Source organism: Bombus fervidus, chromosome 7 (assembly GCF_041682495.2).
Source record: "Bombus fervidus isolate BK054 chromosome 7, iyBomFerv1, whole genome shotgun sequence".
Lineage (NCBI taxonomy): Eukaryota > Metazoa > Arthropoda > Insecta > Hymenoptera > Apidae > Bombus > Bombus fervidus.
In genome coordinates this window covers 5,002,059-5,015,591 of record NC_091523.1, presented here as the reverse complement: position 1 = coordinate 5,015,591, position 13,533 = coordinate 5,002,059, and the positions used below count along the sequence as shown (strand labels likewise).

At 29.7% G+C, this 13,533-nt stretch overlaps 5 protein-coding genes across 5 annotated transcripts; 4 read left to right on the top strand and 1 right to left on the bottom strand.

Moving 5' to 3' along the window:
- Nd-24 (NADH dehydrogenase ubiquinone) lies at window positions 1–1,908 on the top strand. Its single transcript, XM_072006327.1, has 4 exons — window positions 1–169; window positions 756–818; window positions 891–1,349; window positions 1,482–1,908. The coding sequence occupies exons 1-4, from the start codon at window positions 134–136 to the stop codon at window positions 1,653–1,655; spliced, it is 732 nt and encodes a 243-aa protein (XP_071862428.1). The 5' UTR covers window positions 1–133; the 3' UTR covers window positions 1,656–1,908.
- A 129-nt stretch (window positions 1,909–2,037) lies between these two features.
- Window positions 2,038–2,940, top strand: LOC141445789 (mitochondrial import inner membrane translocase subunit Tim8 A-like). The gene is made up of 3 exons (XM_074111817.1): window positions 2,038–2,191; window positions 2,260–2,383; window positions 2,736–2,940. The coding sequence occupies exons 2-3, from the start codon at window positions 2,291–2,293 to the stop codon at window positions 2,922–2,924; spliced, it is 282 nt and encodes a 93-aa protein (XP_073967918.1). The 5' UTR covers window positions 2,038–2,191; window positions 2,260–2,290; the 3' UTR covers window positions 2,925–2,940.
- Window positions 2,941–3,033: 93 nt separating this feature from the next.
- Window positions 3,034–4,458, top strand: Pex3 (peroxisomal biogenesis factor 3). The gene has a single exon (XM_072006319.2). The coding sequence runs from the start codon at window positions 3,034–3,036 to the stop codon at window positions 4,150–4,152; it is 1,119 nt and encodes a 372-aa protein (XP_071862420.1). The 3' UTR covers window positions 4,153–4,458.
- A 726-nt stretch (window positions 4,459–5,184) lies between these two features.
- LOC139988653 (uncharacterized) lies at window positions 5,185–8,087 on the top strand. The gene is made up of 4 exons (XM_072006318.1): window positions 5,185–6,036; window positions 6,397–6,669; window positions 7,247–7,462; window positions 7,573–8,087. Exons 1-4 carry the CDS (start codon window positions 5,773–5,775, stop codon window positions 8,050–8,052), a joined length of 1,233 nt encoding a protein of 410 aa, XP_071862419.1. The 5' UTR covers window positions 5,185–5,772; the 3' UTR covers window positions 8,053–8,087.
- Window positions 8,088–8,783: 696 nt separating this feature from the next.
- LOC139988657 (ADP-ribose pyrophosphatase, mitochondrial) lies at window positions 8,784–10,155 on the bottom strand. Its single transcript, XM_072006324.1, has 2 exons — window positions 9,624–10,155; window positions 8,784–9,491 (listed from the first exon to the last, which is right to left on the bottom strand). Exons 1-2 carry the CDS (start codon window positions 9,880–9,882, stop codon window positions 8,857–8,859), a joined length of 894 nt encoding a protein of 297 aa, XP_071862425.1. The 5' UTR covers window positions 9,883–10,155; the 3' UTR covers window positions 8,784–8,856.
- Between the last annotated feature and the right edge of the window lie 3,378 nt (window positions 10,156–13,533).

Genomic DNA, 13,533 nt, shown 5'->3' with positions numbered 1-13,533 from the left:
ATCGCCCCAATAGGTGACGCTCTAAACGAAGAAATGTGATTTATCTTAAATTGCGATTTAAATATTTATTTCGTAGAAACAAAAAAGTGAAGCGAACAACTGTTAACAATAAATATACAATAATCTTAAAACCATGTTTTTACCTTTGCGTATAATTCATGCTCTTGCCGTAAGTTTTGTATAGCCTAATACTGTATAGCCTAATTCCTAGTGTCATAACCTCTTTCATAATCTTATATAATTTTGTTTATTTATATAAATTTACCGCATATTTTACAGTAATAAAATACATTTAAAACGATATCATGAAATTAGTTTTCCTTATCTTTACTCGTTTAAAGTAACTACTTAAAAATATTAAAGAATTTTAATAACCAATGTCAAATAATTTTAAGTTTTATTTATGCTATTAATACTATTCTTATTATGAAAAATATATTACTATCCATATGCACATATCTATTTATATGGTCCAAATTTTTTCAAATGCTTCATTATTATTTAATAAATATTTTAAGTTATATTTCGGAATCCTAATTTAATTAAATTAACTTTGATAAAATGTTTTCCTTTTTCTTCTGAAAATAAAAACATTCTGTGAAACAAGTATGTAATGTAAGTAGGTAATGTAATTTTTTTCATTGTTTTAAACATATTGTATTTTAAATACTTCACAGATCACAAAGTATAGTTATCTGACATCTAATAAATTCTTTTAAATAATTTGTATTAATTTACTTTTTTTGACCAAACAGAATTGCAAGAACGCTAGAGGATTATATACTTCAACCATTCGCATCTCAGATCAGTTATTTATTGTATGTATTATTATATAAATATGAAATTAATGAATGTTTTGCACCGATGCTAATTGATTTTATATTGAATAGCATAGAGATAGTGAAGTTGATAATCCAAATATACCATTTGAATTCAATGAAGCAAACAAGAAACGCATCGCAGCTCTTTTAAAAATTTATCCTGAAGGTCATAAACGTGGTGCGATGATACCTCTGTTAGATCTGGCTCAACGTCAACATGGATGGTTACCTATTTCTGCTATGCACAAAGTGGCAGAAATATTAGATGTCCCTCACATGCGAGTCTATGAAGTTGCAACATTTTATACAATGTTCAATAGAAGACCAATGGGAAAATATCATGTACAAATTTGTACCTGTACTCCATGTTGGTTACGAGATTCCGATTCTATTGTGGAAGCTGTAATTAAAGCTACAAATTGTAAAGTTGGAGAAATGTCTGCAGATAAACTATTTACTATTTCTGAAGTAGAATGTCTTGGTGCTTGTGCTAATGCACCAATGTTTCAAGTTAATGATGATTACTATGTAAGTATAATTTTAAAAAATATTTCATAGCTCCAACTAGATAATCCTAATTTGATTTTAAATCCAGGATACGCCTTAAAATAAATTGAATATCCATAAAATAAATATAAGTAATATCAGTATCTCTTACAGGAAGATTTAACACCTGAAAGTGCTACTGCTATAATAAATGCATTTAAAAAAGGTGAAAGACCGCCACCAGGACCACAAAATTCTCCTAGATTTGCAGCAGATCCGGCATCTGGTTTAACATCATTGACATCACCACCACCAGGACCTGGATTTGGTGTTAGATCAGATTTATAATTTACCGTATATATAAATAATACATTGTATAATCTGTAAGGGTTTAGTACTGATTGGATGTATAAATAGATTACCTAATATACTATTTAAAAAATATGTATAAGATTTAATCAGTTGTATCTTATCATCATCTAGTGGTGAAAAGATAGAACTAATTGATACGTGACAATTAAAAAAAATAAATTTGTTGACTTCTAGCAGAATTCTTGAACTTTTGAAGGTTCAAATAAAAATTTGGAACCTAAAGAATTAATTGAGACTAGTTTTATTTAAATATTCTTCCTGGCTTCTAAATTATAAGTAAGTTTTAAAAATCGTTTAATCGGTGGACTATGAGCGGATTTTAAAGGTAACTGACTGAAGTTGGCACGGCACACATCTGAAGTCCGTCACATTATAAATTGCATTTTCTTGATTCTATCTGATTCTATCAAATAATTTAAATTCATAAATACAAAGCTTAATACTAACCTTGAATTTTATCATTATTGTTAATTTATTATTATTAATTTGTCCTGACTAAGTTCATTTTTTTAGTAAGTGAAAATTAAAATAAGTTTCGGTATTATAATAATAGTATAATGGTCATATACGATCATTTCAGCTTTAAAAAAAAGTACGGTGAGAATTAAAGAATGACGTTTATGAAGGATCAAAGATCGAAAGGTACGGTCGACGAGCAACTACAAACCTTCATTGAGCGAGAAAGTAAAAATCAACAATTTCAGGTTAGTTTACAAATGAATATTTCTCTTTTAAGTCATTTTAATGTTCCGTACAATAATTTTTAATTAATATAATTCCGGAATTAGGAATATTGAGAGTAATATCTATCATCAAACATTACAATGTAAAGAATAAGCAGACTACTCATTGACTTTTATATCGTATGTAACAATAGTTGTTTTCTTTTGCACTGAATATAAAATTATATCCAAAATAATGTCTTTTAACAGTATGTTAATTTTATGTGTTAAGTATGGAGATTAGTTAGTTGATTTATAAATACAAAAATATTTTGAAAAAGAAATTGCAATATATTATTGCAAATATATGTAAAGACAATCTTTTTATTTTCAGAGACTGACATTTAACTTAACTGATATTTGCTGGCAACTCTGTATTGGAACACCTGGTAGTTCCTTGAGTTCAACTAATCGAAGTTGTATTGTGAATTGTGTAGAGAGGTTTATCGATACAAGTAACTTTATTGCATATAGATCGAGAAATACAGTTTTAACTAATCCTGCAGAAGTGGATGTGCAATAAATTATTTCATGATTAAGACATTTTCATAGTTAATTGAGCAAAAATATTGTTACTATTTATGATATATAACATTTTATAAGCAACATTTTATACAATTTATGTAAAAAAAATGTTTTCAAGTCTTCGTGGATTTGTGAATCGGCATAGACGAAAGTTTATATTGGGAGGTATCGTAGTTGGTGGTGTTATTTTTGTCAGATATACAGCACGTAGACTTCGAGAATGGCAAGAGAAAGAGATAAAAGATATGCTGGACAGATCAAAGCGACGTCAATATTTTGAATGTAATGAAAGAACTTGCAGTCAGATGATAATGTCTCTTACATTAACTTTAAAAGATTCTATAATAAAAGTTTTGGATACTAATGCTGTTGTAAATAAACTTAGAAATGGTTGTCCTGATAAAGTAACATGTTGGAATGAATTAAAAGTTTTAGCAATTGCTAGATCTGCCTTAGTAGTTTATTCATATGCTATGTTAGCAACTTTAATAAGAATTCAATTTAATGTAATGGGCGGTCATGTATACAAGGATATTCAGAATTCTAATGGTACAACAACAGAAAATGTTGTACAAACAAAATATATGTCACTTTCAAGTCACTTTATATACAAAGGAATTAAAAAATTGGGTTTACTCATAAAAGACAAGGTGGCAGAAATAACAGCATCAATTTGTTTGAAAGAAGAATTGACTTTAAGAGACATAGAAGAAATATACTGGGCTTTAACATCTTCTCTTTCTGCAGACAGTTCAAAAGACCCTGTAAAAAATCTTGCTGAATATATGCTATTATCAAATTGTGAGACAGAACAAACACCTATATTATTAAAATTATTCAATGAAACATTGGATCTTCTAGAAAGTGAAGAAGTACAAAATTTAACACAAAGTAGTATTAGAAGCGGATTTAGTTTGCTAGTGGACCACATTTCTGCATTCTTTATTGCTTCTCCTATAGTAGAAAATGGTAAAACTATTCAGAATGGTGTTTCAGTACCAGGAACATCGAGTCAAACTAGCATAAACACAAAGTATGATTCAAATGCGTTTATAAATATTAATAAGGTATCCATGCCAATGGCTAAAATAATACCAATTATAAATGGACAAGTACCAGATAAACCAACATTAAAAGATTTTCAAAGCGATTTGTTACAACGTCTTATAACAAATAACGAACTTAAGACACTTGGAGCAAATATTTATGAGGCATTTAGTTTTTAAAATCAACCACTAAGATATTCATACTGTACACAGAGCACTATATGTATGATATATGAAAATATAGTATGATTAATTGCATTTGATAAAAGTAGCTATAAATACTTCTTTAAACACAAATAATTTTTATTTCAAACAAAATTATGGAATGAATAGTAAAAGGTTGTAAAAGGATCTCAGCACGTTAGTGTTCAACTATATATTTAAAATGTATCATGAGATTCTTATTATTACACATATACACTACAAAAATAGAATTGTAAAGATATTCTGAACTATTTCATTACAATACATAATGTTCTTAAGAAATATGTTTCACTTTCTCACAGATACTTTTTTCTTATATCATTTTCTTTTTATACTATCTTTTTAAACACAGCAAAAATGAAGACTTCCATGTAAATGATTTAATATTGCAATAAATGTAACTTGACATTTTTAGACTAATAATTTATTAATATTTAATTTCGACAAAGGTGGAAGAAAGCAGTTGTTTATTTAAAAATTTATATTTAAGAATATAATGCATGACGTAGTAATATTCCCAAACATATTACTCTTAAAATGCACTTAGAGCGATTGCGCGTGCAATTTATAGAAAAGATTCTAGAATTCGACCTTCTTATATATAGTACAGGGTTACTCGTTTAACTCGGAATCCACGCTCATAAGAACATATGATAGTGGCCAATTTGTAGAAAATGATCGTTAAGAAATTTTGAAATACGACATAGAAGAAAATGTTTAATACGTTAAAAATGAAAATTACCCAATGATAAAAAGAAGACTTCAATGTTTATAAGAATGTGAAAATTTTCATTGTAATTCGCTAATAATTTTGGCACTTGAACACAATTTTAAATAAAAAAAAATTACGTTCTAATTACATTTCAGGTAAGCATAATTCAAGGTATCAGTTATTAAAAGAAAACAAATTAAGTGTAGGAAAAGAATTAGGTGCGCTTGTTTGCTTGGAAGCTTCGGGAGAGCGCAGAAACATAAAATCGTCAAGCGAAAACGCAAGGCTCGCTTTCTCAGCTATCGTTTTCTCCTTATTGTGACGTCAAATTTAAAGTCCTTTGTCGGCGATCAAACCGTTATGTGTTCTAGCCTAATGATGCCTCTAGTAACAGCTCATAGATGGCGAGCGACGTTTGATTATAGTAGTAAGCGTACATGTTACACTATTGCTACTCTCATATGTTCTCACGAGCGCCAGTTTCAAGATAAGTGAATAACCACGTACATACTAAGGATACTAAGGACACGAGATCCTGCGGTGTTACGTGAAACGACTTCATTGTGACCATATTAGTTTTAGCACTCGCAACACTCAACACTTTGCACTAGTGGACACAATGACAAAACGTGCAAAAGTAAAAGGGAGTACAGGAGGGTGAAGTAGATCAGTCGAACGATAGTGGCGCTACATATTGAAGACACAATAAGGCCGCGATCATATTCATAGTATAGTATTAGTGATTCGACTGTCAGTTTTACAAATTACTTTTACATTAGTGTATCGCTTTTTCTCATGCGATGCAGATGTATGTAGATAGAAGCTTTTAAACATTACAACTTTTAAAAATTTTAATACTTTCTGTATCATAATCAACTGGCACGATGTGGAAATTTGTAGCTCGTGGTATTCGTGAAACTCTGGAACGACGTGCATGTCGTACAAACGTTTATTGTCAAACGCCTCAAGAATCGAATACAAAAAATGAGGCAAAAGTCAATTTGACGTGTAATCATAAATTGTTACTACCATCTTTTCCTGTTTTTAACAAAGAATTTTGTGGATCAACGAAAGCTAGTGGTACAAAAAACAAAGATCATGATTCCAAATGGAATACAAAATACACTTGGTCAGAAGCTATAGGATGGGTAAATTGCACCCTTCTGTTTGTTTTTCTTATCTATAATCCTCTTATCTAATATATTCTTTTAGAAAAACTTAAAACTCTTTTTAAAATTATATATGTAAAATTCCACTTTGTGATATATTTTATATTTAGATTTTTGCCGAATATATATTTAGCTTTGTTTTCATTTCTCCCTTTCTTTATCGATGTTCTTTATATTAAATTACAATTAAGTCTAAACTTTTATAGAAATCGCATTCAAAATTTCAAATTATATTTTAGTAAATATGCTTTTCTTATAACATTTAATTTTATTATGTTAATAGCAATAATTAAATTACTTTTATTTTCTAAATAAATAATATGGTAATTTTTTTAATAGACAAGTGTATTAGCTGTTGGATGGGTGGTATGCCAAACATTATGTCTTCGCAGAAGGTTCTTTGAAAAAGAAAAAGTTGATTCCTTAAAAAACAAACTATTACAAGTTCCAGAAGTACATACTTCTTATTTACTTGATCAAGTATTAAATTTAAAACCAAAACACATTTTACCTATTATTAATTGTATCATCAATAATAAAATACATGCTCAAGAAAACAATGAAGCAGAATGGAAACCAGAAAAGCCATATGGGCCTATCACCATTGAAGAGGTGACAATGTTATTCTGCAGGCATTCTAATTAATGACAAAAAAATGTATAATAGAGAGCAGATAACATTCTTCAATTAAAATAATATTTACATTTAGACATTATATCATATATTGTAATTCTTAATGGTCTCTATATTTATTTCATACAAATTTATAATAAAACTTTAATTTGCTTAATATTAAATATATATATGAGATTTCATTATGATTTCAGTACTTTACTAAGGTTCCTTTGAATATTTATAATCAGTGGTTTAATAAATAATTTTTTTAATATTTAATTGTAAATCATTGTTTAATAATATAATATGTAAAATTATAAAAAAGCAAAACATAACGGATATAAGACTTTGATAAATTTTTTGGTATATCTCCTTTCCAAAACATATTTTTATTGACTTAATATTGAAATTTTATTCTAAAAGTAACAAACTTTCATAAATTTTATTTGCCATGACTATAATTTTGGTTATTTCAAAATTAATTGTTTTCAGCTTTTTCAATCTTGATTAGAAACCTATCTAAAATTTAAAAAAATCTTTTTGAGAAGGTTTTTTATTCTTTATACATTCTCAGGCTTTAAAAGAAGCTACCAAAGAATTTGCCAATACTCATAAATTAACAGTGGCTGAATTTGAACTTCAATATGGCTTGAAAGCTTTAGAAGAGAGACGTTATAAAGATGCTATAAAACATTTTACTGCCGGTGCAAGTTTATCATCTGCTGCTAGTATGTTCAATTTAGGACTGTGTCACGAATTAGGACTTGGAACATTGGTTGATCACACACAGGTATAATATGTTAAAAGTAATACATATTTTAGTATGGAAATTATAAGTTGTTACATAAAGAATACAAAATTCTACATCTTATTAAATTTTATATTTTTTTCTTTTTTTAGGCTGCCAAACATTATAACGATGCAGCAGAACGAGGTCATGCAGATGCTATATATAATTTAGGAGTTTTTCATGCTCAAGGCAGAGGTGGTTTTACAGTAGATATTGATAGAGCTCGAAGTTATTTTATTAAAGCAGCAAAGTTAGGACAAAGACAAGCGCAACATGCGCTAGATTTAGAGAAACATCATTACCAAGTTAAACGAAAAGAAATTGATGCAATTCTTCCGAATGAGTGTACAAATATCTTACAGTATATGCGAAATAATGAGGATATGAATCATATTCTTAGAAAGCTAATTAATTATAATAATGTATTATATACACAATCAGAAGCAGAATTTTTGGAAGATTCTGATTATAAGCAAACCATGGTAGAATGTACGAATTGTATAGAATTAGTTTTCAATATTTTTGGGTTAAGTAAACGAAATATATTACCTGTTTCTGTGGAGTCAAATAATTGTAATGTGACATGTTAGAATGTAGCAAAATTATTAAAAGTAATAATGAAATGCTTCGCGTATTTGAGATATGCTATATACATTTTTTTTTATAACGTTTACGTCAATTATATTATGAATTATCAAGATTAAAGATAAAAATATTAATTGACTAATTGTATAACAAGATCTATTCAGGATATACAGTATTTTTAAAAAAATATTTATTTAGTAAAACATCCTGCCAAGAGTTGTTTTAAGACATTCATGAAATAAAATTTGTGATCTGGAAGTATCGTACATATAAAAGTATTTGTATGTATACCATTTATATTATATTTATATCTTTTTCCATTTATATTATATAAACTCATATTTATAAACAAATATCTCCTTTTTATGACTTATTTTTGGTAAGATACTTAGTTTAATGTGGAGATATAAAGTTTTTAACGATACTTCAATTTACAGGCTTTTAAAATATACGTTATTATCTATGATGAATATATACATTGTACATGTATATTTAGAATATAACATGTTATCAACTAATTCTGTTTTATGGAACACATGTGCATGGTTGGCACAGCAAATGAAATGAGTTTATAATAATTATCATATATTATATATTATTATATATTATTGTTTTCATTTTATAATATTTTATTATATTGTTTTCATTTTATAATATGTGATTTTATTCTTTTTCTACAAATTGATACATACAAATTGTCACATTTTCCTGTATGTATATAAGCGTTCTCGATCAATTTTTGTAATCTTCAATATAATAAAACATGAAAATAATCATGCACGTTCTATTTACTAAAAATTTTAATATTTTTACCAATGTGCGTTACGTTTTTCTGCTGTTTTTCTGATAAACTCACTATGATTAGCATATAAGTTCAAATTTCTATCAATATCCATCCATTGTACATTAAGTGCATCATCACCAGCCACTAGCTTTATATTTCCAAGAACATTATTATCATGATCATGAAAATTTAAAGCTACAGTTTCCATCCAAGCATTATCCGTATTTCTAGGATCATCTACATATCCTTTATAAATTTCTTCTCCCTGTTCAAAAAATTTTCTCATAGATTTTTCTAATTCTTCATTTTCTGCTCTATCCCTTTTTAGAGAATTCATGGCTTCTTCCATGAATTCTCTTTTTAAAGTTCTTGAGACTGTTTCACCTGGATCAACCATTCCACCAGGAATAGCCCATTCTCCAGAATCTTGTCTTTGTATAGCAACGAATTCCAAAATTGGTTTATTTGTATCTTTGTTTATTTCTGTTACACCTGTAATATCCTGTTTCCAACGGGTCACAATTGGATCTGCTGCATGATTTGGTCCCCATCGTCCTAAGAGACCACGTCCTATGATACCAGTACGACCAATGGGATTTAAAGGATAACCATCTTCATTTATATCATAGTCATTTGTAAAACTCTTACGATTCACATTTCCTGTTGACAATAAATTAATACATATTTAAAAATATTATAATGCACAGAGTAAAATTTTTATAGTCATTGATCAAATATGTAGCTTCAATAAACTTAAATATTTTTAATGTAAAGCTTTTATGAATTGTTTACCATCAACAGCATTCCATTTTGGTTGAAATGAAATATCATCAATTTCCAAATCTGCCCATGGTTTTCCCTTGAGGCTCGGAGCGGTATATTCAATTGGCTTATATTCTGAATATTTAATGTTCCATGCCACTTTATTTTCAGGTACTTCGAAACGTTTTACATTACTAGATGGATAGAAACCTTGTCTGCATTTATAATGAATCATTCTAATAATTACCATCAGCATAAAGTAAAACAAACTACTTTTAAGTTCGATCATAAAGTTAAATATTATTGAGTATCGTGATACTCTTGATCACTATACTTGCTTTACATTTAAAAAATAAAACAATCGTCAATCATCGTCAGTTATCTCTCTCTCTCTCTCTCTCTCTCTCTCTCTCTCTTTCTTTCACTCTTCGAATCTTTTATCAAGACAGATAGCTATATACAAGTACTGACAAGGTATTAAAGGAATAGACATGACATTTAATAACTTTTCGTATCCTACGTTTTGGGGTCACCTAACCCCCATATCATTTCCGTGTCACATACAACGTTATCGGTTTAATATAAAATAAGATACCAGCGCTACTGGAGCGGTAGGAATTATAATTAAATCAATGGTCAACATAATTACAATTGAGAACAAACATTCAGATTTAGTTAATGAGAATAGTGGTTGGCAGTCTTCGCGGAATTGCTATTTATTAAAAATTAATTGCTATTTATCGCTTGCTTTTTATACATTATGTGTATATATTAAATGTTTATTGTGCACTTAAAATTTTGTTATAATATGTAGTGCAGAACGTATAGTGCATAATTTTATATAATTTTGCTCGCTTATTTAGTTCAGAGTAACATTATGAAACACATTATAAGAAATACATGTATTCCAATTGCGAATTAACAAACCATAATACAACGAACACCACCAGTTTTATTGTTTCCTAGTGAATGATAGTGATAGATACATAACGTGGTTGGTTGATTGTGATTCAGATAATTGGGTGGAAATGAATACTACAGAATTGTAGAAAGATATATATGTAGTCGGAATTTTGTAAAAAGTATTTTTCACGCATCGGGTTTATTGCGAAAAGATGTCGTACCTAAAATGTTTTTATGCGAAGATATAGATACGAGTGACGAAAATTGTAATATTCAAAGCAGTTCACTAACGAAAAACCCCAATGTGCAGGATAGCCGGTTAATGGAAATTGAAGAACAATTAAAGCAAGAGAAGAATAAATATAATATTCTTCACTTGCAATTACGAGCGAAATGTAAAACAATGAATCGATTGAAAAATTCAGGTTTCTTTAGGCTCCATTGGTGATACATGTAAGGTGATAGGACGTGTAGGGTGCCAAAAAAATACTCCGCGGATTCATTTAACAATAAGTTTATTAACCTCTTAGTTATGACGCACCACTATACTGGCTTTCGTGGATGTCATCTTATATTACGACGAGCCTCTATAGTGGCTCACTCTATTGACTCATTCGCTCACCGTTTGAACTAAATGATTTATTTCATTTGTCTTCACACTTCTTTTGTCCTCGCAACGTTTTGTAACAGTATTAACAATATACAGGCAGAATATATAGTCTTTGTTTCTGATACATCAGTGTCAGATATGCTGCTTTCCGTTAAAATAAATATGCCATTATTAGATACTCTTTTTAATACTTTACTGACCGCTAGCGGTTCGACAGCATATGCACGTCCGACCGGCAGCTCAGGCGCAGATTCTCCCTGGCGCTGGCTCTGTTTCATTTTAGACTCTTCAATACCATTCTTTTCGATCATCGTGAACGGTAAGTTTTTCAAATTGGTATAAAACTGTGGGAGCTTACAAAGCAACGCAACTGACGCAACTGAGCAAAGTACCTTAGTACTAAATAACAAATTACTGCTCAAATAATGAGAAAAATTGTCGGTGACAAAAAGCCGATTAATAGGCTATCGGTCAGTAAGCGTCGGCGACAAAAACCGATTAATTGGCTATTAGTCGGTAAAGTGTTAACATGCCGATCCATATCTTTATAATTTTTTAGAATCCTCAACCTGAAAATGTCGCTACAAAATAGAAAACGGAGAGCAATTTGCTACAATTCAGAAACAGACTCGGATCACTATAATATACAAAGTATGAAATCAAAAAATTGAAAATTTTGGGCTTGAATATAATTTTTTATAGAATTGATTATGATATTTGTTAATATCTCATCAAGCTACTTTAGATTTAACAAAAAATCATCGTTCTGCGTTAATTTAAAAACTACTGTTTCGATAATGTAGGTGCTAGCAGATTTAAGGCGCAATTTCAATTTTAGACCTGTTCGCAGGCGTCACCGCATGCGGTCAATACCGCCACTCCGCAGTTGTACCTACGTCCTTCTTATACCAAAATTTTATAATTTTTATTAAAGCATAATCAATCGAAATTTTTTTCTGTAAACTCATTATATTTCTTTCTACAACCTATTTTTCGCATCTTTATTTCTTTGAACAATGACGCTCAATTTCTCACGAGTTTCAAACGCATACTTCGCATTTCTAATGACCTTCCATTACCTTACTTCATGTTCTACCTGCAACAAGTTCGATTAGACGTCTCCGTTAGATCCGATTAACACAGGTAATAAATTAATTTACCCAAGAACCTTTCCGAACAAACATTGGTTCCACGACAGTGGCTCCATATCTGTTCAAATGATAAAAATTAACATATTAATCAGCAAGCAATAAATTATGTGAATCGTCGTTGGAAGAGTTTCATGAATCTGTTTAAATTTGCTTGTCACAAACAATTAACTAGTCGATAACAATGAAAAAAGATATTTTCATTAACACGTTGCATCACCGATGGGTCACACGTATCTGTTCCGTGAGGCGGCGTGCATCGCGGTAGTCACACCTGTATTTCACAAAATAGGTAGTACAAAATAGGTTATTTTATCTCAACCTTACAACAGACATTCAATAGTAAAAACATAACAATTCAATATTATAAACTTAACATAATTAATTACTTTTTTAATGCAATTTTTTAAAACAATGTTAGACAGAGTGCCGGCTGGCCCTTACCACGATCACAATATGTTGTTACTTTTTTGGCTTTATTCGCGGCATACTCTCTACCTTTTATTCTAGAAATGCGTTTATATGCATATATGTTTATAAACATTGTTTACACTGCCGTCTCGTTCTTCTCGCGGGCCCTTGGTACAACTGCAGAAAATGTGAATGTTTTTTGGGCAGTACTTCATTTTCACTTGGCATTTCTTCTCTATGGGGATTCACTGTACTTAAATCAATAATTTTTTTGCGAAATTTTAAAATTTTAATACTTTTAGTACCCCATTTTCTATGTACATACCACGCATTTACGAGGCAAGTCCCACATATTAATTCTATTACAATTTTTCTATACCATTTTCGATATAGAATATACCATTTACGGTTCTGCGCAAACAACTATAATAGGATGACATCTGATCGGTTAAATCAACCCTCTATTTGCATCATTATAAAAAAAAAAAAAAAAACAGCGTCTGGCTTTAATTTACTAGTTTTCTCCTAAACAATAACACACCTGTAATTTTTGGAAGTAGCTAGTATACGTACTGGCCCTTTATCAGTCCATTTTAAAAATTTAACCTCGCTCCGATTTTGTAAGCTCATAAAGCCACCCCGCCGCTGTTTCTGTTTCTGTTTTGTCTGCGGCGGTGGAAATTTTTTATTTATATTTATAGTGCCACAAATAAATGTTCCTTTTTGCAGAAGTTCCTCGGCCAAAGGGACACTAGTATAAAAGCTATCGGTAAATAGTATACGGCCTTCAAATAATAATTCACCTATCAATGTCATTACTACATCATGCGCATGTGTTTTCACTATTCTCCGACGTACATGCATGACT